The following is a 27,964-nucleotide window of genomic DNA, read 5'->3' as shown; positions in this document are numbered from 1 at the left end:
GAGGCAAGTCTCTGGGAAACTTCCGGCCGCCTGGGAGGGCAGGGCCACGCTCCGGCGGTCGCCGAGGAAATAGCGGGAGGCGGGCCGCTGTGCTCCCGCGGTTACCAGGGCGACAGCCGGCGCCCAGAAGGAGGCTGCAGGGAGAGCGCCCGGGCGGAGCGCCAGCCTGATTGGCTGAGAGGTCACGCCCCGCCCCGCCTCACCTCTCGGCCAATAGGCACCGGCCTGATGTGCGCATGCGCAAGGCCGGAGGTCCCGTCCATCTCTGCAGTTGGTGAGTCCTCCGGGGCGGGTGCAAAGGGAGAGCGGCTGCCAGGACGGGGCAGGAGCCCCCCGAAGCCCGCGGCGCCGCAGATGCCGCTCGGAGGAACGGGGCGCCCCTCAGCTGTGCGAGGACTCCGAGAAAGTGCACCTGCTCCGAGGCCGCGCCTGTGCTCACGTGCTGAGGCTCATGGGAAACGTAGTCCGACGGGAGGGGGCGGGGCCTCGGAGCAGACGCGTGATTGGCCAGGGCGGTGTCGCCGAGGCAACGCGCGAGGGGCGGGCCGAGGGGCAGCGGAAGGGCGGGGCCTCGGGGCAGACGCGTGATTGGCCAGGGCCGCGTCGCCGAGGCAACGCGCGAGGGGCGGGCCGATGGGGGGGCCCGCGGAAGGGCGCGGGGCCGCTCACTGCAGGGGCTCGTGGTGGCGGAGTGAGCGGCGGTCGGCGCGGCGCACGGGCACTCTAGCCGCCGCCTGACGTGCGCGGGGCGCCCCTCTCCCGAGCCATCGTCTGGCTCCTCCTCTGTCTGGGGCGCCGTCCCTTCCTCCCGGAGGATCCCCGTCTCCCCTTCGTCTGTGGAAGGCCAGCTGTGGGGGTCGGGCCCGGTTCAGCCTGTCAGACAGGCCCCCCCCCCCCCCTTGTGGGCGCGTCTCCCTGCGGACCCTCAGGGCCGGGACACGGTTGCCCGCGGAGCGCTCCACACAGCCCTAGGCTCTGTTTTGCTTGGCTTCCGCCTTTCACAAGTACGGTTCACACGGCGTGAGTCACGCACAGCTGTCTGGTGTCAACGATCACGGTGTCTCGGGGACCACGTCGGCCCCTGCCTCGGCCGTGGCGCATGCCAGCCCCTCGGGGTGCCCCTCTTGAGTCAACATGACCCGGAGATGGAGGGGACGGGCAGCCTGTTCTCACCCTGGCTCCCCCTCTCTCGGCTCCTCGGCTGACCCTGGAAGCCTGGGGTAATTCCCCTGGCCTTGCGTTCAGCATCATCTCCTAGCTGTTTCCTGGAAGCTCCATCCAACTCCAAGTGGTTCACAAGGCTTCCTTCTGCTTTTAGTTCCAGCTCTTGTGACCTCTCCTTCCATGAAACTTTCCCCAGTTTAGCTTCGAGCATCCCCACACCAGGGCCCTCTCTGCCCAGACATCAGCACCACCACCGCCACCACCCCCGGGCTGGGGCTGTCTGCACGCAGCTGCCTCACCTTGACTGTGGCTGTGTGGCTGGCAGCCTGACCTCTCTTTCCTACAGGTGGCTCCAAGAACATTCCCCACACAATGCCATCCCCACTGGGTCCCCCGAGTCTGCCCTCTCTGGACCCTGAGGCCACCGCAGAGGATCCCGAGACGGCACGGCAGCACTTCCGGGGCTTCTGCTACCAAGAGGTGGCCGGTCCCCGGGCGGCCCTGTCCCGCCTGCAGTTTCTGTGCCGCCAGTGGCTACGGCCCGAGGCACACTCCAAGGAGCAGATACTGGACCTGCTGGTGCTGGAGCAGTTCCTGGGGGCTCTGCCCCCCGAGATCCAGGCCTGGGTGAGAGGCCAGCAGCCAGGCAGCCCTGAGGAGGCTGTTGTCCTGGTCGAAGACCTGCAGCGTGACCCTGGGCAGCTGCTGGGCTGGGTGAGTGTGGTGGTGGTGGCTTCTCTGAGGGACAGAGTAAAACTAGTGCCCCAATGACCCTCCCCCCCACCTCAGATTACAGCACATGTCCTGCAGCAAGCTGTGCTCCCAGCCACGCAGAAGACAGAGGAGTTGGTGGGGGGTGTCCACCCCTCAGGGACAGTGGAGCTCCTCAGGGTAGCCTCTGGGGAGGGGCCAAAGGATGCCCAGATGGAGGGCAATGCCCAGCTCAGCTGCAGTGTGAAGGAGGAGCCTGATGGCTACGTGCAGGAGACAGGTGAGGTGCGGGTGCACCAGGGCTGGGGCCCCTTGAGAGTGCGAGGGGGGAGTCCAGGAGAGGCTGTGTGGAGACTGGGGGCTCCTGGAGCGGGTCTGGCGTCCCCAGCTGGGAGGTAGGCCCCACGAGGACTGGGTCCCCTGGAGGCTGGAGGGAAGGGCTGGCTGCCTGCCTGCTGTGTGCCTGGCACACAAAGAGCACGCCTTCCTGCTGCCAGAGGAGGGCCCAGGCTACAGCACCAACGCCAGCTCCTTGCCTGCCCTGGCTCACAGGAGCAGCCCCTGACCCCTGCCTGCCTGGCTTCCTAGCATCCTCCAGCCCCCCACCTCCAGCCCAGTCCCACAAGGAGCATGTGGAACAACAGGAACCGACTCCTGCACCCTTCCAGCCACCCCGGCTTCAGGTGAGCAGCTCCTGGTTGGCGAGTGCTGCGGGAAGAGTGTGTCCTCAGGGGTTGCTCTCTGTCCTGCCAGTTGTCCAGGCTCCTTGGCCAGTGCTTCTTGTCCTTTTTGCTGCCCCAAAGTGGAGTTGGTATCAGGGTACCCCTGGCAGGGTGTGGGGGACAGAACAGTGCTTGGAAAGAATTCTGGTTTCAGGGAACTGGGAACGTGGTTTAGAGTGATGGGAACTGGCAGAGGTGGGCTTTGCACTTACAGATGTGAGACGGAGGTTGGCAGGAGTCCTGAGTCAGCACCCGGTGTGAACCCTCATGTGCTTGTGTGGAAGGGACAGGGTCCCCAGTGTGGCAGGAAAGCCTGAGTGCCACCCAGCAGTCTGGCCTCCCTTGCACACCCGAGGTCAGAATGGAGACACTCTTGCCAGGAAATGGCCCGGGGCCTTCCTCTAAGTCCGGTCAGCCCTCAGCTGCACCCAGCTGGGCATGGAAGCCCCTGTCACCTGGAGGGCTTGGGTCCTGAGTGCGGGCATCAGGGTCTTGTCCTTTCCCAGTGACACTGTTCCTAACCCGCTCCGCACTGAGAAGCTCCCAAGGACCCAGCCGCAGCCTGAAAGCCCGGTTATTTCAACAACACTTGGCCCGGCTGTGTCTGGAGGTGCGAGGCAGTGCCTGCCCTCTGATGCCCCAGTCTCCCTGCAAGTTTGCTGAGGCTCTGGGCACTTCCCCTGAGGATCTCTGTTACCCTTGAAACCAGAGGCAGGGGAGAGGTGGTTGGGGTCCCCACCATCCCCTAGCCTTTTGCTCCATGCAGCACATGCAGTCCCAGGGCCATCCAGGGGTCCTCAGCTTCCTTCTGCATGACCAGAACCTGGGGTGGAGCAGCTGAGGGTGACTGGTGAGCCATGAGGCAGCTCCCTTCCCAGGCCTGCATCCGCAGCGCTTACTAGTTCCCATCTCAGCAGGTGAGGCTTAGGTAACCTGCCACCCCTCAGGGGACCAGCAAGGCTCTGGCCAGGATAGGCCTGGTGGGTGCAGAGTAGACAGTTCTGTGGGTGATGGGTTGTGTCCCTGCAGGAGTGGGGGCTCCTGGAGCCGTCCCAGAAGGAGCTGTACTGGGACGCGATGCTGGAGAAGTACGGCTCGGTGGTCTCCCTGGGTGAGGCCCCCTCTCCTCCTCCTGGCCCTTGGGCGCACCTTGCCTCCCAGCGCTTCCCAAGGCCGCCCCCCACCCCGCCCCTCATTCGTGCAAACCCCTCACCTGATGGGCCCCCCACCTCAAGCAGGGTTGCCGCACCCCCTGCCTGAGTCGCGCGCGAAGTCACAGCCGGAGGCCCTGAGCACCGGATCCGGATCCGAGGGGCGGAGAAACCTCCGACCGGGTGAGTGGCCTCTCGAGGTCCCTCGGTGGGGGTGGGGGTGCAGGTGCGGGTGGGGCAGGGGCCAGGTGGAGGCGGGCGGGGTGCCCAGGTGCCCCGGCTGGACAGTGCTGGGTCCCCAGGTGACCTGGCCTCCTCCGCTCCCCAGGAGATGAGAGCGAGGGCCGTCCCGGCGGCCCCGAGGCCCCGCCGCCGCCGCCGAGGATCAAGCCCTACACGTGCGCTCAGTGTGGCGGCGCCTTCGACTGGAAGTCAGTGTTCGTCATCCACCGTCGTGCGCACGCCAGCGGCCTGGGCACCGAGAAGCCACCGGCCGGCCCGCCCCCGCGCGCGCTCCCAGGCCCGCGCGGCTACGCCTGCGAGGTGTGCGGCCACAGCTTCAGCTGGAAGTCCCAGCTGGTCATCCACCGCAAGGGCCACGCCAGCCAGCGGCGCCACCTCTGCGCCGACTGCGGCCACAGCTTCGACTGGAAGTCCCAGCTGGTCATCCACCGCAAGAGCCACCGGCCCGAGGCCCCGTGAGCGCTGGAAGGGCGGCCTCCCCGTCCCGGCGCTGGCGTGGCCTGGAGACCTGGAGGCCGCCCAGAACCCTGGAGCAGGTCAGAGTCCTAGGGGGCCCTCTGCCTCCCTCAGTCTGTCCCCGGAGCTAATGCTCCCTGTCTCCTGCCTCCCCTACCCCAGCTTTCTGAGAGGCCTGGCTGGGCTCCAGGCTTTCACCAGCCCAGTGCCGCCAGGGGACTTGCAAGCTCCCACCGGTGACCTCGTGCGGGCTCCCCCGACCTCTGGGACCACTTGGCTTGGTGACCAGGCCCCTCCCGCTCCTCCTGCAGAAGCTGGGCCCGTGGTCTGAGTGTGGACGGGCCAGGAAGCCCAGGAAAGCATGGCCCGCTTCCGTCTGCAGCCAGCTGCAAAGCTGAAGTTTATCCACTGTGCATTTTAGAGTTTTAACAGATTCCAGTTTTAAACTGGACAAGTTTCTGCAGAAGAATTGTGATGTCTGGTCTCTGCTGGTTGGATCAGAGCACCTGCTCTCCCGCCCAGCCCCTGGAGCTGCCGAGCAGCCAGCCCCTGAGCCGGGCCAGCGTCCAGCCTGCCCGCTCCTTGGCTGCACACCCCACTGCTGGCATTGTTGTCCCTGCCTGAGTGGATGTGAAGGGAACTTCTCTCCAAGGATTTCTGGACAAGGATGGGCTTCAAGAACAGATGTCACTTAGGCCTGCAGGGCCAGCGACTCAGGGCTGTGTCCCCACAGCCTGCACAGTGGGTCACCCCTGGTGGCCCATCTGGGTCCTGGGCAGTCGTTCGGGTCTCGGCTAGTGTCCTGTGGTACTTTCCTACTCCTACACGTGTATCCTCTTGGGACTCTGGATTGGGTCTCCCTGGGCCCAATCACGGTGTCAGCAGGGCTGGTTCCTCCTGAAGTCTCTAAGGGGGAATCCACTGTAAGGGTTTTTCTGGCTTGTAGAGGCTGCTGTGCCCCTTGGTTTGTGGCCCTTTGCTACATCAGCAGTGCTCGCCGTGGATAGTGAGGTCCCATACTGCCTCCTCCTTGTAAGGCCCTCGGGGCTGCATCCAGAGTCCCTGGTAACCATGGTGATCCTCTTCTCAGGGTTGCACATCTTCCACGTCCATCCACCCTCCTGCTCTCATCTGCGCAAGCCCTTTGTGTGTGAGGTGACATTCACGGATCCAGGGGTTAGGACGTGGACGTCTTGGGGGCTGTTACTTGGTGCACTTCGGTCTCCATTCTGCTCTAAAAAGAGCATTTCGTGGGAGGTGATTTCAGGGAAATACATGCGCCCAAGGATTGAGCCCCCCACAGCCTCGGGCACATGCAGGGGTCGCAGGAGGGTGTTGAGTGCTGCAGTAACCATCCTTACTGGGCAAGGTGGGGGACACATGGACGGGGTTCGGGGGGAGCTTACTGCAGCCTGAAACTGGGTGGGAGAAGCCTTCGCCCCGGGAACCCACCTCCTCCATGTCCAGTCTTCTGGGACCTTTGAGCGGTTGACCATACTCAGGCCTGGGGAAGCACAGCCAGGCTGGAGGTGGAACTGGGCACCAGTGATCTCGTTACTGCATCCAAGCTTGTGCTGCTCACTGCCTGACAGGCCAGTGAATCAAGAGCCTGAGTGGTTAGGGCAAGGAGTAGCACCTGTGTTCAAAAAGCCAGCAAACTGAGACAACAGAGACTTGTGCCCCAAAGAAACATCCTGTCTGAGTTTAAATCCAGGCTGCTCTTACACTGAAAGGGGAGGGAGTCAAGTCAAACGTTTCCTGGTTCAGAGGAGATGTGTTCATTTCCTCCTCCCTGTAGACACTTATAGGTGGGTGTGGTCAGGAGGTCTCCTGTGAGCTAAAGGAAGGAATTTTAGCTTAAATGCTCACTACCTGGGAGTCAGGGCTCCCAGAGGTGGGCTATTATGTATAATTTAAGCTTAGAGGCAGCATTCCTCTAGTGACTGACTCAGGTGACAGAATTCAAAGGTTCTTCTTCATTATAACACAATCTGGCTGGCAGCCAGCGGTGAGGTCTGTGCTGGGGTCACAGAGGAAGGTGCCAGGCCAGGGCCCAGCCACACAGATGGTGAGGTGCGGGCGGGGGTGGGTGGGCAGCCTTCTTGGGAGATTTTTTATATTTAAAAGTAGTTTCTGTTCACTTAGAAAAGTCTGAAATATACCCAAGGACAAAGAAGCTTACGAAAGTGGTCGCGGATGCCACTGTTTTTCTCGGTGTTCACACGGGTGGGGTTTTATAGCCGGTTAAGTCCCTGCATGTTGTTCTGAGCCTTGCTCTTCCCGCCTACCTCCCTGTGTTACTGAAAATGCGATGTGTCATGATGCCTGGGTGGAGATTCCACTTCCTGGGTTTCCACCAGGCCCTGACAGTTCCTCCCCCGAAGCTCCCGGTGCCGTGAGGACACACCTGAGCAGACTCTCTGCGGGCAGCCTGTGTGTTTCTTCAAAACAGGCTCCTGCAGAGTGGGAGTGGCGAGTTTTCTGGAGCGTGGGATTTCTGTTCTTGTTTTTTTCCTTTTCTTCTTGTTTTAAGAAACAGATTACAGTTCTGAGGTCAGGAGGCGGACACAGTCTCACTGCGCTAAAGTCCAGATCCTGCTTTCCTTCTCTGATCTCTGGGAGAACCGTTGCTACACTTTTCCACCCTAGAGGTGGCCTGCATGCCGCGCTCACCGCCCTTCCCCAAAACCTTCTAGGCCGGCAGTGGCCACTCAGCACTTGTGGGGGCTAGCCCGAGCTCTCCTCTGCTCTCCTTTTCCACCTCTTATGGACCCTCATGATGACACTGGGCCCACCTGCATCATCCTGAACAGTCCCCCGTCTCAGGGTCAGCTGGTGGGGTAAGGGGTTTTTAAATTCTCCGCGGACTCATCAGTGTCTTCCAGACACATGGGCCCCGCCCGCCTTCCCTCGGGATGGAAGGCCCCCAGCAGCAGAGACTCCAGAACGTTGTGGACTCGCTTTTCCAACCCTCCTTTTCCATCCTGCGGGCAGAGCTCAGGAGCCCTGTGTCTCCACGGACAGCAGGCAGACTCTGCCCCACCCACGTGCTCGGGTTTGTGGAGTCTCCCGGGGGAGCGGTGTGTGTGTCACCCTGTTGTTGCGACCTTGCGCATGATGGAGTCACATCTGCCACCGTCTTCCATGGGCTTTAGGCCACTCGCCCCAGCCAGCTCCACAGCACGGTCACCCTGCCTCTTGCTGTTGTAACTGGGCCAAGCCTCCTCAGCCAGCCTCCCGGGCACCCCACACCCCAGCATCGCCTGGGCTGTTTCTGGGCTGAGACCATGGGCAGCGTCTTCCCGCCCGGTCCCAGCTGCTCGCCCCTCACCCCTTCTCATCTGGTCCTTGAGGCCACCGAGAGCCTCTGTCCTCAGCTGGTCCTCTCTCCAGCCCCGTCTCCTTCCTTGGCCTTTGCTCCCGAGTTAAGTCTGCTGGAGGCGACCCAGTGGTTGGCAGAGCAGAAATCTGTCGTGAGTCTGTCTGACATTCGCACCAGCGGGTGTAGGAGGGAGGCTAAAAGTAAGGCCTGATTCTGGTGCCTCCTAACACCTGACACCAGGAGAGCCTCAAAAGGCAGTTAGCAAATCCCCTTCCCCCGCCCTCCATGCTGCACCTGGTAAGAGCCCTGAGTCAAACAGCTCCCCTCAAGTGACTAATTCCCCCCCAAGCCAGCAGTCACCCCAATAAGCCAGTCACACCCTCAGCAGGAGTCAGGGGCCCCCCAGCCTCCCTTAACTACAAAGCCTGCCTCCCCCTGGTCCCACAGGCACGTGACCCTGTGTAGTGGGAGGTACTCTCCTCCCCAGGCTGAGATCACCTCCATATGTTGTGTGTTCAGCTATCTCGGTGGCCCTAGGGCTGGTTGAACAGGAGATGGTTACAACGCTGGGCCCAGGAGCAGGTTGCTCACCACGGGCGTCACGACACTTGATGAAGATGCTCCATAGCCAGGTAGGGTACCTCACCCCAAAGCTGCTGAGCAAGCGTGGGGCAGGTGGGGAGAGCGGGGCAGGGAGAGCAGGGCGCTGGCCTGGGGCACAACTTTGAAGGGACGCCACAAACTCAGCCAGCAAGGTAGGTAAAGACTTAATATTCTAAAAAATAAAAATGCACACGTTGTAAAACATTAAATTGCAGTGTAGAGATTTCTTAGCAGCTTTATGAAGACAGCCCTGTGCCATGCAATTCACTTCTTGCTGGTATACAATGCAGTGGTTTTTAGGGTATTCACAGAGCTGTGCCTTCATTGTCACAGGTTTAGAACTTTTTCTCACATTACCCAAAGCACACACCCCTGTTGGCAGTCCCCCAAGTCCTCCTCCCCCTGCCCCTGGCAATCACTGGTCTCTTTTCTGTCTCTGTGGATCTATCAGAGCTGTTCTTTTTTTGCTGCTGCTATTTAATAATAGACCATTTACGCATTTAGCACATTTGGTTTATCCATTCCTAAGTTGTCTGTACACTGGGTTGTTTGCAGGTTTGGGGACTGGGAATAATGCAGCTATGAACATTCCTATGCAAGAGTTGGTGTGGACATATGTCTTTATCTCAGGTATAAGATAACTGTGATAATTGACCTTATGCTAACTCCACATGTAACCTTGAGATGACTTTTTTTTCTGTTTTGCACTGGGTCCTTGTTATGGTGCGTGAGTTTCTCTCTAGTTGTGGCACCTGGGCTCAGTAGTCATGGTATGCGTGTTGCCCCCAAGGCACGTGGTGTGGGATCTTAGATCGCCAACTAGGGATCAAACCCCTGTCCCCTGCAATGGCAGGTGGATTCCTTACCACTGAGCCACCAGGGAAGCCCTCCATCTTTTTTTTTTAATATCCACAAACATCTGTTGAGGTGGATACGATCCTCAGTCCCATTTTACAATGAAGGAAACCAGTGCTTGAGAGGCAGGTGGTTCTAGGCATTGCCCAGGCCACCCAGCCTGGAAGTGGCCAGCTGTCAATCCAAGCTGCAGGCTTGGGGACCCACAGACCCAGGTTCTGTCCAGCACGCGCCCCCTGCCCCCAACGTGGTTCTCCGGGTTCCCAGCACATGCTCTTCTCTCAAGAGGAAATGCAGTGACAGCCTCAGCGGCCAGGGCCCCTTGAACCGGGCCTCACGGGGGGGGGGGGGGGGGGGGCACAGCTTAACCCCACTTGCAGCACGGCACATGCCCAAGAAGTGGGCGTATCGGTTTGGCACAGGAGCCCAGGGATGCCTGGAGAGCAGAGTCCAGCACAAGACATGGCAGGAGCAGCTGACCACAGCGGGGCTGTTACCAGCACAGCTGCCCCTGCTGACGTCAGCCGGCCTGCGGCTCCCGCAGTGCCCCGAAGGTGCTTCCGGCCCCAAGATACCATCACCTCCGTTCTCCAGAAGCCTTGCCTCTGGCCCTTGTCAGATTGCCCCTCACAGCGCTTCTCCCCACACCCTCGAGACCACGTCCTCATCTGCAGCCCGGCCCAGCCCCGACAGAGGCCACAGGCAGACTCGGTGTGTTGTTGCCTCCTGGAGTGGCTGCAGTGGGCCGCTGGTTCCAGCCACTCCCCTGGCCTTGTCCAGACAGGCCTACCCCTCTGGGGGGATCCCTCACCTCTGGCTTGTTCCCCATCCACACAGACATCCGTGTACACATCTGGGTTTATTCTCACTCTGCTGCGGGCCAGGGTCACCCCAGCTTGTGAAGCTGGGGATAAGGCCAGGCTCATCGGGTCTGGGGAGTAGGTGAGGGGACAAGCGGAGGCGGGGACCAGCGTTGGATGAAGCGCCTTCGGATGTCCTGTGAGCTGATGGGAGGTCAGAGTCTCCAGGCTCCCTCACACACTGCCCGGTATATGTCTGGAGTCAGGGGCCGGAAGGCTTGGGCCTCGTTGTCCAGCACGAACAGGGGGTCAGCTACGACACTCACGTTGAAGCCCTCGCGCACCAACCGGGACTTCACCAGTTTGAACGTGCCTGTGATCTCCAAGGCGTCCTTCGGGGGAAGAGCCTGTAACCTCGACTGCAACCGCCCTGCGGGGCCTCCCACCCACCCCTCCCGCCACCGGAGCTCACCTGGATTCGAATGAAATGGGGAGCAGCGTAGGCTGGGAGCGAAGTGCGCACGTGCTGGTACAGCCTCTGCCCGTCGAAGGCCTGGCCGGGCACCAGCTGCACAGCGGCCATGCCCACTTTGCCCTCACACCCTGGGGAGCACGTACACAAGCTGCCCTCTCCCGGGTTCTCTGGCAGCTCCCCACCTGGAACAAGCCCCCGCCCCTCCCACACGGCTGTGCACTCCTCCGCACCTGGCACAGGCACACCGTACACGTTCACCTCCTGCAAGAAGTCCACGACTGACAGCACGCCCTCCACTTCCCGCGTGGACACGTTCTCACCCTTCCACCTGTGGGGTTGGAGCGGGTGCCTGGGATCAGGGCGCGAGAAAGGAGGCTCCGCCCCTGACCAAGCACCACCTCCTAGCCCCTAGGCCCCGGCCTGTCCTGTCCTGAATGTGTACGAAGGGACCCGGCCCTGGAAAGGATAGGCCCCGCCTCCTCCCCAAGTCCCGCCCCTGACCACCCGGGGTAGGAGGGGCCCTGCCTCCTGACCACCGAGCCCCACCTCCTGGTCATTAGGCCCGCCTCCCCTGGGTAGGAGAGGCCCCGCCTCCTTCTCTTAAGTCCCGCCCCTTCTGGAATCTATAAGCCCCGCCTCCTGTCCATTAGGCCCGCCTCCCCTGGGCAGGAGAAGCCCCGCCTCCTCCCACAAGCCCCACTCCTTCCCGCTTCCATGGTCCCGCCTCTGGAAAGGAGGGGCCCTGCCTCCAGACCACCGAGCTCCACCTCCTGGTCATTAGGCCCGCCCCCCGGGTAGGAGAGGCCCCGCCCCTCCCCGAATCCACCCGTCCTTCCCTGAGGAGCCCCGCGGTACCGGAAGGTGTCCCCGAGGCGGTCGCGGAAGTAGAGAAAGCCTTCGTGGTCCATGGCCAGCACGTCCCCGGTGTTGTAGTAAAGGTCGTTTGTCCGCCGCACGTTCTTCACCAGCTTCTTTTCTGACAACTCCCGGGGCCCGCGGTAGCCCAGGAAAGGTTGGTGACGCAACACCTGGGTCAGCAGGAGTCCTGCCTCCCCTGGGGTAGGGAGCATTAGCTGTGGCTGAGCGCGTCAGGAGCCCCCCAGGCCGTGGCCCGGACTCTGCCAGAGAAGAGAAAGACCCAGAAACGGATCCAGAGACAGAGACAGGAAAGGAAGGTGGTATCAGAGAGTCCCCTCAGAAGAGGAAAAGGCCAACAAGGATGGACAAGGGAGAGACACAAATGGTGATGGGAAGAGAGATTCCGCTGTGACCTTGCTAGACCCCAGGAGAGAAGACCCTCAGAGAAAGTTCAGGACAGGAGCTTGATGCCTGGGAGAATGGGACTTCCACAGAAAGCGCAAGCTAACACCTCAGATGGACACCCAGAGACGCAGCCGAGCCAGAGGCTGAAGCACAGGAGCTGGGCAGAGCCGACCAGTTGAGAGGGAGGTCCCAGACCGTGGGCAGACAGACCAGGGACACAGGGACTGGCTGAGGACTGCAGGCGCCACCAGTGGGCATCAGCCACCTCGAGACTTCTGATGGCTTGTTCCAGCCATGGAGAAGCCCGCGGCTTTCCCCACTTCGCACACCTGGGGAGGTTCCCCAGCCCCGTACCTGGCCTTGCAGGGATGCAGAGTCCCTGACTGTCCCTCAGAGGCTCCTCGGTCTCCAGGCTGTACTGCACCAGCTCGAAGGGGGACAGCATCTGTAGATGGTGGGAGGCGTCAGCAGAGGTCTGGTGGGCTCGGCCCCAGTCAGGGCCCTGTCACGCCCAGCAACTCACTTGGAGGAAGCAGCTGGTCTTGCCCTGGGCCCCGCAGCGCCCTGGATAGTTGATGAAGCCGACGTTGCCCTCGGTGGAGCCATACATCTCCCAGATCCGAATGGGGCCGAAGCGCCGCTGGAAGGTCTCCCACACTTCTGCCCGGAGTCCATTGCCAATCGCCAGGCGGACTTTATGTGTCCGGTCCTCTGGCCGCTGCAGGGACACCCCGAGAAGGGTGAGGAGGGGCTGCCCTTGGGTGTGCCCAGGAGCCCTTACCCAGGAGAGCTATCCTGGGAGGTGATGGGGGACCTGTATCTAGGGGATCTGAGTTCTTAACTTTAGAGTAGTTACTTGGAGTCTGTACCTGGAGAGAGTTACTTGCAGGGCTTACCTGCAGAGGATACCTGGGAACCTTAGCTGGAGGAATACGTAGGGGTGGCCAGAGGCCTCCTATAGGGTCTGACCTAAGGGAGACCTCTAGGGTCTTATATAGGGGTGGTTATCTGAAGCTTTTACCTGGGGGCGTTTACTGGAGGCCTTAGCAGGAGGAGTTACTTGGGGGGCCTTTACCTGAAGGTAACCTGGGGGACTGACTTGAAGCTTCATCTTGAGGAGTTATCCGGGGGCCTTACTTGGGTTAGTTACCAGGAACGTTTTCCTGAGTAGTTACCTGGGGATTTTATTTGGAGGGACATTAGGGCTCCCCTGGTGGCTCAGATGGTAAAGAGTTGGCCTGCAGTGCAGGAGACTATGGTTCGATCCCTGGGTTGGGAAGACCCCTGGAAAAGGAAATGGCCACCCACTCCACTATTCTTGCCTGGGTATTCCATGGACAGAGGAGCCTGGTGGGCTACAGTCCATGGGGTCGCAAAGAGTCGGGCTCAACTGAGGAACTAACACGTACTCCTTGAGAGAGTCACCTGGGGTCCATGTGTCATTGATTCATAGGATGAGACCTGCTCAGGTCTAGTGACTTTATCCCGAGCCAAGCCTGCTCTCCATACTTTACATGTTTGATTCTTGCTGCACCCCTGTGAGGTATTATTCTGTTTCCCCAAAGAGGACACTGAGGCTGAGAGAGGTGAAGTCACTGCCTGCCCGCCCCCCCCCAAGATAGCACAGCTGATCCTCAAAGCAGCCGTGATGGGAAATCCTCACGTGGGACCCCCTGTCCCGAAGGCCACTGTGTGAGTCCTGGCCCGAATCTCCCTGAGACCTTCACTGGGATGACTCGGGGGCGCTCTGAGCATCTCACCTGGGGTGTGTTGCACAGGTACCGCAGGATCTCACCCACATACTGGATCACAGTCACACCATGCTGCCGACAGTCGTCCCAGAAGCCAGAGGCAGAGAACTTGGGGGCCAGGACACAGGTCACCCCTAGAAGGGAGGAGAGGAAGGAGCTTCAGGTCGGGCCTCTGAGCTGCCATGAGAAGCTGCTCTGACCACCTGGCTGTGGTCCCTGAAGCCAAGGATGGCATCACGCTCATCTTTGTCACTGACCCAGCCAGGACTGTCCCCACGAGAAGAGCACAGCTCCACCCGAGTCCAAATCCTGTCTTCAGAATGTGTGGAAAGCTTGGTGCGTGGTACAAAGCTAGCCCTGCTGAATGAGGGCTGTGAGCCCTCATTCATGATTGTGATAAATGTCTAAGGAATGCCTGTCTAGCTGGGCAAATGGATAGCGGCTAGAAGGATGGATGGGTGATGCGGGGCTGGGTTGCTGGATGGATATATGGATGTTTTGAAGGATGGACATGTGGATCAGTACATCTTAGGGGCCACTACAGGCACTCCATGGAGAAGGGCATGGCAACCCACTCCAGTATTCTTGCCTGGAGAATCCCATGGACAGAGGAGCATGGTGGGCTACAGTCCATGGGGTCGCAAAGAGTCAGACATGACTGAAGCGACTTAGCACTCACAGTCACTGCAGGAATGTGCTCCCTTTTTTTCTGATCCCCTCCTCTGCAGCTGGCCCTGTGGATGGCACTCTCCCTACCTCAGCCCTAATCCTCAGAAAACCCCGCAAGATAATATCATCAGCCCTGCACCCAGAGGGACGACTGCTCCTATGCTTGGGAAGGGAGCAGGTGTGTGTCTTCTTCGAAGCTGTATCTTGACGGAGGTGAAGTATAATGTCCTTTCTGTGAAAATGGATGCTGGGTCCTTGAAAGCAACAGCTCTGTTGGCAACCCCAACTGAAATGCTTGGATTCTGGAAAGGGCTTCAAGAGCTGCTAAGACCAGGGGGGAGGTTGATAAGGATTTTTCCAATGAAAACGTCCCAATTCTTCTTAGCCTAAGATGGGATCCCAGTTTTAAGAAGTCTCTGGTGTGACAAATTAGGAAGCATATGCATGTCACCAAAGTTATTTCCAAGAATGATTAAACTGAATCTAAAAACATCACGGGGATTCCTCTCTGGCGGTCCAGTGGTTAAGCATCCACCTTACAATGCAGCGGACACAAGTTCGATCCGTGGTTGGGGCTCCCACCTGCCACAGAGCAACTAAGACCACGGGCCGGAAGAGTCCAGGCACCACATTGAAGGCCCTGCAGGACACAACTCAGACCCGCTACAGCCAGATCAATAAATACTTTTATTTTTATTTTTTTAATATATTTATTTATTTTTGGCTTCAACGGGTCTTAGCTGTGGCTTGGCATTGGGGCTCTAGTTGAAGCTCATAGGCTCAGATGCCTCAAAGCATGTGGGATCTTAGTTCCCTGCCCAGGGGTTGAACCCAAGTCCCCTGCATTGAAGGGCAGATTTTCAACCACTGGACCACCAGGGAAGTCCCTAAAGACTGTTTTAAAATACGTGAAAACACTATGACAGCCTGGAGTGGGATGGGGTGGGGGATGGGAGGGAGGTTGGGGGGGGGGGAACACATGTGTACCTGTGGCTGATTCATGTTGATGTGTGGCAGAAACCAACACAATATTGTAGAGCAAGTATGCTTCAGTTAAAAGGCAAGAAAGTGAGTCTTGTAAAGAGAGAAAAAAAGTAAAAATAAAACAGGGACTTCTCTGGTGGTCTAGTGGCTAAGACTGTATGCTCCTGATGCAGGCACCCCGGTTTGATCCTTGGTCAGGGAACTGGGTCCTGCTTGCCACAACTAAGACCTGGTGTGGCCAAAGAAATAAAAACTATTTTAAAAATAAATGAAAACATCTCTAGAAGGACTATCTAGTTTTGATAGGGATGTGGGAGGGAGAGGAACAGAGACCAAGCAAACAAGTACAAAGAACACTTGAATTATAAAATGGAAATAATCTAAATACAAAAAAAAAAAAGAAAGAAAAAGAATACTTGAATTGCAAAAAGACAGTAAGATATTTGGGGTAATTTTTTAAAAATATATTTAATCATTTATTTGGCTGCCCTGGGTCTTAGTTGCAGCATGTGGGCTCTAGCTTCCTGACCAGAGAACAAACCTGTGGCCCCTGCAGTGGGAGCACACAGGCTTAGACACTGGACTAAGAGAGAACTCCTGGGAAATTTTTAATATTAAGTGAGCATCAGATAGTTTCCAAGAGTTACTGTTAATTTTTCAGGCAGGTGTGATAATCACAGTGGTCACAGGTGTTTTAAGTTCTTACATGTTAGAGATGCATACTGCAATATTTACAGAGAAAGATAGTATCTAGAATCTGCTTCAAAATAATCCTGAAAGAAGGGAGTTCCTATGAAATAAAATTGGCAACATGTTAACAATTCTTGAGGCTGGGTGAGGATTTCAGAGACTTCATCAAACTATCTGCTCTGCTTTCCTGTATGTTTGAAATGTCCCATGATTTTAAGATTTTTGAAGAAATAATGAGAGTAAAAATTGAGAATAAAGGGGAGGTGATACACAAAACACAGAAGAGCAAAATGCTGCTAGTGGCTGAGGCTGGGTGGTGAGCACCTGAGGATTCATGTAGAAAACTTTAGAAATTTTGATATTTCAATATTTTCCATGTTAAAATTTCAGAAACGACAATGGCAATGAAACCGATCAGGTGGTCTGTTCACTGAATTCGTGGCCAGGTGTCTAGGGAGACAACCGGAAGGAAGGCTTGCTGCCGGTTCCCTCACTGGCTCCACCTGGGACACTGACTGCCAGGAATGCCCGACACCCACAGCAGCGCTGCTGGCTTCTCGCACAGCCACAGCCACGAAGGGCTCCCCAGGTGTCCAGCCTTCTGTCCAGGTGGCCCTGGGCTTCGTGGTCCCTTGTCAAAGATGGGAACCTGGGGTTCTCAGTAACCTATGGGGCTTGTCACCCTGACATCCAGGCTGGGAGTCCTGTGGATTGAGGGGGGACCTCAAAGAAAGAAAGGCTTACCAAGGTCCAGGCAACTGAGGACTCCAAGGACAAGCCCCATGGTGTGGTACAAAGGCAGGACTGTGTAGACCACGTCATCGGCTGTGACCCCACACAGAGTCAGCATCCCTGCTACCTGCAGCACCCGCTCGTAGGTGAGGATGGCGGGCTTGGGGAGCCCTGGGGAGAAGAGGGGAGAGGCGGGTAGGGCAGGTTCGCAAGCTCAGGGGTTTGAGGCTCTGGAAAGATGGCCAGCGTGGGTGGGTTTTCATCTGCGTTCAGCGGGTTAATTCCAAAGGTCAAGGTTTCAGCGGCTGTTCACCGGCCAGAGGCAGGGTTCTGGCATCGACCATTCAAATAACACTGGCTGTCAACGTCGGGGCCAGGGGTCACAATTCAGGGGCAAGGAGGGTTTCAGAAGCCAAGTTTGAGGGCACAAATCAGGCTTAAGGTCAGTTCAGCAGGAGAGTTCAGAGGTCGGGCCTGGACGTCGGGGCACGCTCACCGGTGGTTCCCGAGGTGTAGATGAACAGGGCTGGGCTTCGAAGCTTGATGTCCGCCCGCAAGTCGGCGGGCACGGGGTCTGAGGGGGCGGCGGCCAGGGCGGCGCCCAGGGCCCCCACCCCGGGCGTGGGGGAGCTGCGGCCCAGGTAGAGGCAGTGGACCTTCTCCGCCTGCAGCTTGGGCAGGACCTCCTCCAGATTCGCCCGGAGCTCTAGGAGAGGGGTCAGAGGAGGCTTCAGGGGGTGGGGGTGGGGGGGCGTCCTGCGGTGGGAGGGGCGAGACGTGCCGAGGCTCCCCTGAGGCCGCGACGCACACCTACCTTACCTGTAATGGATATTGGGGTGCGAAACGCCCGCAAATAACCACGGTGAAAAAAAAACACAAAAAACTCTGGTACCCTCAGCATTTCTGTCCAGCAACTGGATTTGGGTCCTAAGAGCCAGCAGGTTGTGGGCTGTTCTAAGAGCCAGCCCCCACTGGGACCCCCTGGACAGCAGTCCTCCACCTCCCTCTCCCGTCCGCTGCCCAGCCCCTTCGACCCCCTTGTCCAGGGGTTCTCACCTGGGTCCACCACCAGCACGCGGGCCCCGGAGCTCAGCACCGCGTGCACCAGTGGCGGCCCGCGGCCGTGAGGGTTGATCCAGACCACCGGGCAGCCCAGCTTGGCCAGCCCCAGCCACAGGCTCAGGGCGGGGAGCGTCTGTGAGGGCAGCACCAGCAGGGCTGTGGGCTCCCGGGCGCGCAGGCCCACGGTGCTGGCCAGCTCGGCCTTCAGGGCCCAGGCCGCCTGGCAGGCCCTGGCGTCCAGCTCCCGGAAGGTGACCGCGCGGCCCCCCGGCCCGGTGCACACTAGGATCGTGCGGCCCGGCTGGGCCCGCGCGTGCCGCTCAAAGGCATCCACGAAGGTGTCCGGCGGTCGGCGCCGCAAGCGCGCCCATGTGCGAAGGCCCAGGCGGAGCATCCGGAAGGTGTAGGCCAGGTCGGCCGGCAGCCAGCGGAGCCCGGGTGGCGGCCGTGCGGGCAGCAGGGTCAGTAGTAGGGCCGTGGCCGCCAGGCTCAGCCAGTGCGGCGTCCAGAGACCCAGCCAGGGCCCTGCCAGCACGGCCAGGCCCAGAAGCGCGCCGCAGGCAGGGTCGCCCAGGAGCCAGCGCAGGGCCGGGGCGGCCGCCGCCACCCATGGCGACTGCCCCAGGCCCCGCAGTAGCAGCAGCAGCAACAAGGAGAAGGCCAGTCGCCTCCAGAGCCCCATGGCACCTGCTCCTTATTCCGGGAAATGTCCAGGAGTGCCCACCTCCACCCTAGACCCGCCCCTGAGCCGTGACTCATGGACTGTTGACCGCGGTGCGGGCCCCAGGACTCTGCCCTCCGGCCTTCCTAACCCCAAGTGTTTGGCTCTGCCTGCTCTTCTGCGTGTCGCCGGCCCCTCTGCCTCCGTTCCTGCCACTGGGTGCCAGTCTCTTGGGAAACAGGCAAACAGTCCTCTGAACTTCTAGCGAGGCACGATAGCAAGGCAGCTCCGGCGTGAGCAGGCCTCCCGGGAGGTTCCCTGTGCATCGACCTAACCTGACTCCGCGGGAGCTGCGTGGGGGCCAGGGACACAGCAGGTGCTCAGTAAGCCCTGAACGTTGCAGCGCCTGAGTTCAAACCCAGTCCTGACCCCCCTACCCAGGTGCCCCGCTCTGACTCTGCTGTACCCCTGGCATCAGTGGGGACCAGGCTCAGGGTTCAGGAGGCTGAACTTTGCCTGGAATGTGGGTGTGGCGGGAAAGCCTCAGCGGGGGAAGGCGGAAACGAGCCTAGGATCCCGAGGTGGGCCGGCAGGCCACACCCCACGCACACACCCCTGCCCCCTGCTCGGGATACTTTGCAGGCGGTGCCCGGGCCTTGTGCCAGCGATGTGAAGGAGGCCGGCGAGGAGAAGCCTCGAGCTGACCCTGACTGGCATCTTCAGCAACCCAGATGAGCAGCCCGAGGGGCCGGCCGCTGTTGTCTGTGCCGCCCCCAGCCCAGCCCGGCACTCGCGACCCTGCAGGCCAGGACAGTAATTCTGGGGCTCAGGTCCCCGCCTAACCCTAACCCCGCCTGGCCTCAAAGATCCTCTGCCCCCCAAAGTGAGTAGTTCAACCATCAAGGCCACCAGGACGCGGGAGGGGAAGCCTGAAGGCCAGAGAATCTGCCCGGAAGATCTCGGGGGAGGGGCCTCGAAATCTGCATCTTGGGCGGGGTGGGGGGTGGGTGGTGTTGCGGCTTCCAGATCCTCATCAGAGGGGGCTGTTACCCCGCCTCCACAGGAGAGAGGGCTCTAGGGAGCCAGACGTCTCCTATCAGAGAACAGAGGCACGAGATGGCAAAGAGGCCCATCCTGCCGCGCGCTGCCCAGGCGCGCTGCACCCCAACACGCACGATGGTCACAGCCGGTGAGGCACACATGGGCCGGGTCTCGCGCTTCTGTGTTTGGACCCCACGGCCCACAGTCCTTTATTACAGAGCAGGGCTCTCAAGGCCGGGCCTCAGTCCGTGGCGATGCCCTAGGCGCCAGATGAGGGAGGGGTGGCTCGGGTCAGGGCGCTGGGGACCTCGTAGCCTGGCACAGGGTCAGAGGAGCAGCCCCCACCCCACTCCCTGGAGCGGGGGGGGGGGGGGGGGGGTTCGCTGCGTGAACTGGAGTCGGAGCCGTGAATCCTGGGCCCGTGGCCATAGCCGAGCCCTAGGTCAGCCTGGCGATGATCCAGTTCTCGGAGGCGGTGGAGTCCCTGACCACTCCCAACTGGACGCCACTTGGAGGGCCGAGTACGCCGGAGGAGAGGAACGAAGCAGGCGGGGCTGGGGAACAGGGTGGGCAGGAGCAGGGCCTGCGCTCGGGGACAGCGCGGGCCGGCGACGGGAAAGCGGCCAAGAGGCCGAGACAGGTGTGACGTCGGCGGTGGACGCGGCCGCCAGCGAAGCGGCGAGGCCAACCCCACGGCGCGCGGCCAGGCCCCAGGCCCGCATCAGGGCGCAGGGTGCGCGGCCAGGTGGCGCTCCAGCAGCGCGCGGTGCGAGAAGACCTTGCCGCAGGCGGGGCAGGGCGCGCGCTCCGGCCGGTGGGTGCGCATGTGCACGTTCAACGAGCTTTTCTGCGTGAAGCGCTTGGCGCAGACGGCGCACTGGAAGGCGCGCACGCCCGTGTGCGTGACCATGTGTTTGAGCAGGTAGTCACGCAGCGAGAAGGATCTCCAGCACACGGCACACTGGTGGGGCTTCTCCCCTGCGGGCGACAGGGCAGGAAGCGCGCTCAGGTCAGCTGGGAAGGGGCTTCGGGGCGCTGTGCCGGACCGCGACTCCGCTCCGCACCCAGAAGTGTCATTAACCCGGAATCCCCCCCCACCCGGCAGGGACGCCCCTCTCCCAGACCCTAATGGTGACACCAGGGTCACTACCTGTCAGTGACTCACGACTCCAACAGGTAGCCTCCTAGCAGGGAAGGCGGCAGGTGGGGCTGACCACTCAGGTCTACCCCCACCTCCAGGGACGAGACCTCCCCCCTCAAACTTCCTGGTGCCGGGCCCAGGGCCGGGCTGCCCCTCCTCCACCCCTGCCGCGCCCAGAGAGCCCTCTGAACTCTGGTCACTGGCCGCCGTTCAGGGCCAGCGGCCTCACACTGGGAAAGACCCAAGTATATGTGCTCCTTCCTGCTGGCCGGTACAGAACCCCCGGGGTTACAGAGCAGGCCGCCCCATAACCCGAATCCGAGAGGGGAACCAGGCTGTGCTGACCCTTGGGTCATCGACAGTTCACGAAAGGCCAATCGAGGGGCCCAGAGACCCACCCCGGCTCACCCGAGTGGATGAACATGTGCTTGGTGTAGTTTTTCCGAGAGCTGAACGTCTTGTGGCAGTGGCTGCACTCGTAGGCGGGCGGCTCGGCACCCGGGCCGCGCACGGGAGTGGTCGAGGGGGCCGCGGCCGCTGGGGCCGGGGCCTCCCCTAGAGGCGCGCTGGGAGCTGCGTCCGGTTGCAGCGCTGGGTAGAAGGCGGGCGGGGGTGCGGGGGCCGCTCCCGAGGCCGCAGGAGGGGGTTGCGCCGGCGGCCCGGGGGCTCCCAGGTGGAAGGGGAAAAGCGCCACGGGCGGCCCGGGGGTCTTCACGCCAGGTGGGCGGGGCCCCGACAGGACGCAGTCGGGAGGGGCCGGGGTCTCGGCCGGACAGCCTTCGGGGGCGCCCTGATCGCCCTCTTGCCAAGCGGAGACGTAGCCGTCGGGGAACATGTCCTCGGCGGCCGAGGTCCCCCGGAGGAAGTCCCTGCCGGGCCCGCTGTAATCTGAGAGGCCGGCGGGCACGGGCGGATCCTCCCGCGTGCCATCCGCCGCGGCGGGCAGGAAGCCCGTGGCGCAGTCGGGGAAGGCGGGGGGCGCCTGGCCCTCCCCGGGGCCGCCTCCCTCGCCGTCCTCGCCATCGGTCTCGTCGTCGGCCTCCTCCTCCTCGTCGTCGTCGTCGTCCGCGGCCGCGGTCAGCGCGGGGTCGGCGGCTGCGCCCTCCGCCTTGGCGGGCGCGGGGGGCGCGGGCAGCTGCAGGCGCGCCGGCTGGCGCTGCTTGCGCGGGTGCGCGGCGCCGGGGGGGCCCGGGGGCCTCGCCGCCAGCAGGTGCCGCAGGCGGTGGCGCAGCTGCGCGGGCGCCAGAGGCGGCGGCACGGGCGCGGGCGGGGGCGCGGGGGCGCCCGGCACGGGCGCGCGGGCGCGGGCGATGATCTGCGTGCACTCGTCTATGACCGTCTGGATGCGCAGCACCGACGCGGCGGTGAGCACCTGCAGCGCCTCGCCCTGTGCCACCACCAGCGAGCCGCTGTAGAGGAACTCGACGAGCTGGCGCACCGTCTGCGCGGGCACCACCGGCGGCACGCGGATCTCCGAGTGGCCAAGCAGAAGCTTGTCCTGGAAGAAGGGCGAGCCGGCGGCCAGCACGCATCGGTGGGCGCGCAGCGAGGCCTCTCGGATGCGGACCGTCACGTCACAGAAGTGCCCGCCCAGCCGCTGCCCGTTGAGGGTCTCCAGCAGGGACCGCGAGAAGTTCTGCAGGTGGATGTGGTGCACCGCCTCCGCCGCCGCCGCCATCTGCGCGGGACGGAAGGTGTGAGCGGGGGACCTCCCCTCGATCTACATCGGACGGGGCGGTGAGGGGGTGAGCCATCCCTTCAGCGGGCCGAGGGGCCGCACATCCCTAGGCCTCAGGAGCCCCAGCCCTCTCCAGTGTCCCTGGCCCCTCCAAGTCCTGGTTCCCGACCCAGCAGGACTCCCCTCCCCGCCTCCAGGACTTATGTGGCCGCCCCCTGCCCCAACCCGCAGCCTCCAGCGCACCGCTGGGCGAGGGCTGGGGACAGCAAAGCTTTGCGGCCCTCCCGGTCGTGCTTACTGCCAGAGTGGGGAGACCCACGGCTCGCCTCCCCTATTTTGCCTGACTGACCCCCTCTTCCCCTAACTCCCATCCATGGCCTCCCCGACCTTCTCCTCCAATAGGGTGGAGAAGAGGGCAGGGGCCCCTATATAGAACAGCCCTCCCCACCCTGCCAACTAAGACTCCCACCACTAAGGACTTCTTTTTCATCTCCCCTTGGCAGGGCCCTCAACCTTGGAACATCCAAGACCCTTGCAAACCCAAACCCAGACCCATACCCAGAGGTCTGCTGCCTCAGAACCTGGTTATATCGAGTGTATGCACAGGTCTTCAATGGGGTGGGGCTGGCATGAATGGCCTGTGGGTCTAAGGGTGCTCATAGTCACAAAGAGTTGAGAGGAGGTTGGGCATTAGGCTGGCAGGTGTCCTGAGTGCGCACTAAGTGGCTTCAGTCGTGTCTGACTCTGCAACCCCATGGACTGCAGCCCACCGGGCTCTTCTATCCATGGGAAGATTCTCCAGGCAACAATACTGGAGTGGGTTGCCATGTCCTCCTCCAGGGGATCTTCCCAGTCCAGGGATGAAACCCGGGTCTCTTTTGTCTCCTGTATTGGCAGGCAGGTTCTTTACCACTAGCGCCACCTGGGAAACCTGGCAGATGCTGCCGGAAGGGAGGAAAATACATGGTCTCTGGCTGAGGGGAGCACGTTGAGTGGGAGACACGTCTTTGCAGCCTGCTTCCTGGAAATCTTGATGCGACCTATGGGGTACCCATGGGACCCAGGGTATGGGTGTGGCATTGAGAGGGGCCTGTGGACTGCCCAGGTCTGTGTGATTGGTTGGGTGCATGTGGAGTAGCAGAGACCTCAGGTTTAGCATGGCTGAGCAATACGGACACTTCTTGTCCAACTACAGCCTGGAAATCCCAGCACTGCCCACCCTCAGGCACTGAAAAGGGGAAGCGATTCCCAGGGATCTCTGGGAATCTGAGAAGCTCAGCTACTTCACTGTCAAACAGGCAGCATGCTTGCTGGGCCTCAGTTTCCCCTTTATCAAACGTTTGAGAAACCCTGAGATGGGCCCACTCTGCACCAGGCTGGTTCAGGTGAGGCCTCGAAATCCTCTGAGCCTGCTGGGGTCTCAGACTCACCCCCTCTGGCTCCTTACGTCCAAATAGACTTTCCTTTGCTGTGGGCCGTTCATGCTCTGTATCTGACCCCTTGGACCACTTTGCATGCCTCCACCAGGCCCCCCCCACTTCCCGGTCTATTCCCCACCCGACAGCCAGAGGGAGCCTGTTGAGATCTATTAAGAACAGATCGGGACCCTCCTTAGCTCTGGGGTCTCCATGACAATTCCTTACTCAGGCCAAGTCTTCACGTGCCGTTACCTCTGCCGCAAGCACCCTGCATAGGCTTTATACGCCCGCACCTAAAGGACTTTCAGCCTGTGCCCGGGCGACGCGGGCACAAGCCCGCGCCCCAGTACGTGGGGACTGGCCCTTCCTTTTCCGTCCCGCGCCCCGGCAGGCTCCGGTCTCTGCAGGTGCAGCGGAGCCTCGGGCGACTCGGAACAAAGGCCCACCTTGAGCCGCGGCTCCCAGGCATCCTCGCTGCCGCCCCTTGACCCACGCCGTGCCCTCTGCTCCGAGCACCCTCTCGAGTTCCCTGCGCCTTGCCTCGCGCCCCCTCGACTCCAGCACCCCGTTCTCCGATCGGCTCCGGCTGCGCCCGCCCCGGCCCGGGCCGAGCCGGGTTCCCGCCTCCGCGCCCCGGCCCGCGACATGCCCCCGTCCTGCAGCGCCCCCTCACGTCTGCGGCTAGCGCGCCGAGCCCAGCGCGGGGGCCCCTCCCCTGACACGCCCCGGCCTCCCCACGGGCCCTGCTGCAGGGGGATGCTCGCCTGACCCCACCTCCGGCTCCTCCTCAGGCACCAGGCCGGGCGGTGGCCGCCTCCAGCTCACCACCTCCGAGGCCGCACTTCCGGGCCGCGACGCCGGCGGAACCGAAGTCCGCAGCTGCCGCGACGCGGCGAACCATTCGGTCAGAGCACGTTTCCGGCGTTTCCATGGAGACGAGTCGCCGCCGCCAGGTCGCACTTCCGGCCAAAGTCGCAGGGGACCGGGGCAATCACGCAGCTTCGCCCTAGCGACGGGGCGGGGCCGGGACCTGCGCTGTCAATCTGTAGCCCACGCTCCTCGCCTGCGCTGCTGGGCGGGAGAAGGTGAGGCGGGGTGAGGCGGGGTGAGGGTGGGAGGGCGGTGGACTCCCAAGCCCGGGGCGGGTCCCGGCGGGTCAAAACCCCTCAAGTAGATGAGGACACCCCAGGCCTCCACCTGTGTGGGTCTAGCGGCTGCGAGTGGAATGTGGCAACAGACGGGCACCACCTTGCCCTGGCCCAGGAAGAAGGTGAGGCACCCGGACTAGATGCCTCTACAGCAGGCGCACCTGCCCCAGGGAGGGGTGTGAGGAGGGAATGTTCAGAGTGCTTTCAGCAGGCCACACTCCGCGCCAACGCTCAGAAAATAAAGGTGGCAGAGGCGGTGAGATGGGAGGTGGTGAGCAGCCAGACTCCAAAGAGGCTCTTTAGAGCCCAGAATCTGTGGGAAGAACTGTCCCGGCAGAGGAACAGCCTAGACCTCCCAAGGACCTTGAGTTGGGCCTGGCTGTCCAGGGCCCCTGGGGAGCCAGGCCCACTGGATGTGGACTGACCGAGCCTTAGGCTCTACTCATGGGGGCTGAAGGAAGAGGGAGGTGATGCCTAGACCGCAGTGGACCCCATGCTTTGTGCAGCAGGTTCAGAGTCCAGAGTGGAAGGGGCCGACTTCTCAGCTCCAGTGTGAGGATAAGGTCACAGCCCCTGCTTCCTGCCTTAGGCACCTACTGAGCGAACAGGGAAGGGAGCATTCCGTGGCCCAGGCCCCCAGGAAGCTAATTAAAATCCCAGTCTCAAGGCCTCATTGTCCTTGTTAAGAATCTGAGTCCTTCAGCAATGGCCTGCCCAACTCCCTGTATCTCTTCCGTCCAACTTCTCAGCCCTGGTTTTTATCACTGATCATGCTTCACTGGCTTCACAGGCCCCTTGCTGTGCCCACCTCGACCTGTGAGGCCAGGGGTTCCCCTATGTCCTGTGTCTTGACAACTGTTGCCACTGCAACCTAAACAGGAGTGGAACTGCCAAAGCTGCCCTGGACTGGCCTGATTCCACAGGATTTGGGGGCATTAAGTGAGAATTCTAATAGTTCATAGTACATAGCAGGTATAATTAAGGTTACTAATCAGCTGACTAGATAAGGAGATAGTCCTGGATTGTTTGGATGGGCTCTAGGGAATCATAAGGGTTCTTTGTTGTTGTTCAGTGGCTAAGTTGTGATTCTTTATGATCCCATGGACTGTAGGGCTTCCTGTCCACGCCAGGCTTCCCTGTCCTTCACTATCTCCTGGAGCTTGCTCAAACTCATGTCCATCCAGTCGGTGATGTCATCCAACCATCTTGTCCTCTGTCATTCCCTTCTCCTCCTGCCTTCAATCTTTCCCGGCATTGGAGTCCTTTCCAATGAGTTGGCTCTTCTCATCAGGTGGCCAAAGTATTGGAGCTTCAGCTTCAGCATCAGTCCTTCCAGTAAACATTCAGGGTTGATTTCCTTTGGGACTGACTGGTTGGATTTCCTTGCAGTCCAAGGGACTCTCAAGAGTCTTCTCCAGCACCACCGTTCAAAATCATCAATTCTTTGGCACTCAGCCTTCTTTATGGTGAAAATCTCACATCCATACATGAACACTGGAAAAACTAAAGCTTTGACTATACAGACCTTTGTCAGCAAAGTGAGTTATCTGCTTTTTAAAACACTGCCTAGGTTTGTCATAGTTTGTCATAAGGGTTCTTAAAGGTAGAAGAATACATGAAGTAGGAGGAGGACTCCAAGGTTTTGAAGGCAGAAGGAGAGGGCTGTGTGGTGAGGAATGTGTGGGTGGTGGTCGTGGACTCTCGAATCTCAGAAGAGCCCTGGGAGACAGCCAACAGGAGAACAGGAACTTCGTCTTACAGCTCATTGAGCTGGCTTTTCTAGCAACCTGACTGAGCTGGGAAGCGGACTCTTCCCCACACCCAACACACACATACAGTTTTTGTTTTACTTAATGTTAATTATTTATTGACTGTGCCGCATGCCTTGTGGGATCCTAGCTCCCCACCATGAGAGCACAGAGCCCTAACCACTTGGCCTCTGGGGAAGTTTGCACAGTTTGTGTCAGGAGTCAGAAGCCTGAGCCCCTCCTCCCAGCTCACCCAGGGTCCCCAGTCTCCCTCCAACTTCCTGCTGTGGCAGCCACCATCGAAGGGGAAATCCAGTGTTCAGGTCTCCAAACCCAGCCTTATCCTGGTGGACATGGGCTGTGCCAGGTGTGGGATCTCACACGCAAAGTAATGCTCAAAATTCTCCAAGCCAGGCTTCAACAGTATGTGAACCATGAACTTCAAGATGTTCAAGCTGGATTTAGAAAAGGCAGAGGAACCAGAGGTCAAATTGCCGACATCCCTTGGATCATCAAAAAAGCAAGAGAGTTCCAGAAAAACATCTACTTCTGCTTTATGGACTACATCAGTCTTTGACTATGTGGGTCACAACAAATTGTGGGGAATTCTTTAAGAGATGGGAATACGAGACCCCCCTGACCTGCCTCCTGAAAAATCTGTATGCAAGTCAAGAAGTAACAGAACTGGACATGGAACAAGAGACTGGTTCCAAATTGGAAAAGGAGTACATCAAGGCTGTATATTGTCACACTGCTTATTTAATTTATATGCAAAGTACATCATGCGAAATGCTGGGCTGGATGAAGCACAAATTGGAATCAACATTGCCAGGAGAAATATCAATAACCTCAGATACGCAGATGACACCACTCTTATGGCAGAAAGCGAAGAAGAACTGAAGAGCCTCTTGATGAAAGTGAAAGAGGAGAGTGAAAAAGTTGGCTTAAAACTCAGCATTCAGAAAACTAAGATCATGGCATCCTGTCCCATCACTTCATGGCAAATAGATGGGGAAACAGTGAGAGACTTTATTTTCTTGGACTCCAAAATCACTGCAGATGGTGACTGCAGCCATGAAATGAAAAGGTGCTTGCTCCTTGTCAGAAAAGCTATGGCCAACCTAGACAGCATATTAAAAAACATCGACATTACATTGCCAACAAAGGTCTGTCTAGTCAAAGCTATGGTCTTTCCAGTAGTCATGTATGGATGTGAGAGTTGGACTATAAAGAAAGCTGAGCACCGACAATTGGGACTTGAACCCATGATCTTTTAATTAGAATCACTCACCAGGTGTCTGGACTTTCTGAGGCTCAGGTTCTTTGTGTCTCATGACAGGAAGAATTCAGTGGGAGACAAAGAGGTAGGTAAGAAGTGGATTTATTCAGAAAGAAACACACTCCATAGAGTGTGGGCCATAGCAGAGGGTGAGGACAGTCTCGAAATGTATGTGGTTAGCTTTTAAGTGCTGGGTA

The 27,964-nt window shown here is 60.0% G+C and overlaps 4 protein-coding genes and 1 long non-coding RNA gene across 12 annotated transcripts in view; 3 read left to right on the top strand and 2 right to left on the bottom strand.

The window, feature by feature from the left end:
• The first annotated feature begins 222 nt into the window (after positions 1–222).
• Positions 223–9,042, top strand: ZNF446 (zinc finger protein 446). Of its 7 annotated transcripts, XR_011482319.1 has the most exons (8): positions 223–274; positions 1,511–1,878; positions 1,954–2,155; positions 2,428–2,558; positions 3,627–3,708; positions 3,833–3,931; positions 4,077–4,527; positions 4,610–9,042. XR_011482319.1 is itself a non-coding variant. In XM_020900222.2 (7 exons), the coding sequence occupies exons 1-7, from the start codon at positions 229–231 to the stop codon at positions 4,448–4,450; spliced, it is 1,263 nt and encodes a 420-aa protein (XP_020755881.1). In that variant the 5' UTR covers positions 223–228; the 3' UTR covers positions 4,451–9,042. The 7 variants fall into 7 exon arrangements, 6 of the variants coding, with proteins under 6 accessions (XP_020755881.1, XP_070307725.1, XP_070307724.1 ...); XM_020900222.2 differs by having other exon boundaries at positions 2,464–2,558; positions 3,836–3,931; positions 4,077–9,042; XM_070451624.1 differs by having other exon boundaries at positions 2,464–2,558; positions 4,077–9,042.
• A 1,025-nt stretch (positions 9,043–10,067) lies between these two features.
• SLC27A5 (solute carrier family 27 member 5) lies at positions 10,068–19,430 on the bottom strand. Its single transcript, XM_020899696.2, has 10 exons — positions 17,648–19,430; positions 17,088–17,297; positions 16,604–16,762; positions 13,526–13,650; positions 12,289–12,483; positions 12,120–12,210; positions 11,358–11,556; positions 10,733–10,830; positions 10,500–10,630; positions 10,068–10,419 (listed from the first exon to the last, which is right to left on the bottom strand). The coding sequence occupies exons 1-10, from the start codon at positions 18,333–18,335 to the stop codon at positions 10,243–10,245; spliced, it is 2,073 nt and encodes a 690-aa protein (XP_020755355.2). The 5' UTR covers positions 18,336–19,430; the 3' UTR covers positions 10,068–10,242.
• Positions 12,418–14,879, top strand: LOC139029986 (uncharacterized). The gene is made up of 2 exons (XR_011482329.1): positions 12,418–12,505; positions 14,245–14,879. It is a non-coding gene; the product is annotated as an uncharacterized lncRNA (long non-coding RNA).
• Positions 19,431–19,532: 102 nt separating the features above from the next.
• Positions 19,533–24,477, bottom strand: ZBTB45 (zinc finger and BTB domain containing 45). 2 transcript variants are annotated; one of them, XM_020900076.2, is made up of 3 exons: positions 24,367–24,477; positions 20,905–22,174; positions 19,533–20,333 (listed from the first exon to the last, which is right to left on the bottom strand). In XM_020900076.2, the coding sequence occupies exons 2-3, from the start codon at positions 22,172–22,174 to the stop codon at positions 20,077–20,079; spliced, it is 1,527 nt and encodes a 508-aa protein (XP_020755735.2). In that variant the 5' UTR covers positions 24,367–24,477; the 3' UTR covers positions 19,533–20,076. The 2 variants fall into 2 exon arrangements, with proteins under 2 accessions (XP_020755735.2, XP_070307711.1); XM_070451610.1 differs by lacking the exon at positions 24,367–24,477 and adding an exon at positions 24,039–24,321.
• A 116-nt stretch (positions 24,478–24,593) lies between these two features.
• Positions 24,594–27,964, top strand: part of TRIM28 (tripartite motif containing 28) — a 31,374-nt gene continuing 28,003 nt past the window's right edge. Inside the window, exon 1 of the mRNA XM_070451584.1 lies at positions 24,594–24,677. The gene's annotated coding sequence lies outside the window, so the exon portion shown is untranslated. The remainder of the gene's footprint in view (positions 24,678–27,964) is intronic.

This window comes from Odocoileus virginianus, chromosome 20 (genome assembly GCF_023699985.2).
Source record: "Odocoileus virginianus isolate 20LAN1187 ecotype Illinois chromosome 20, Ovbor_1.2, whole genome shotgun sequence".
Lineage (NCBI taxonomy): Eukaryota > Metazoa > Chordata > Mammalia > Artiodactyla > Cervidae > Odocoileus > Odocoileus virginianus.
Note: the sequence above shows the minus strand (reverse complement) of the source record. Positions and strands in the feature narration are given on the sequence as shown.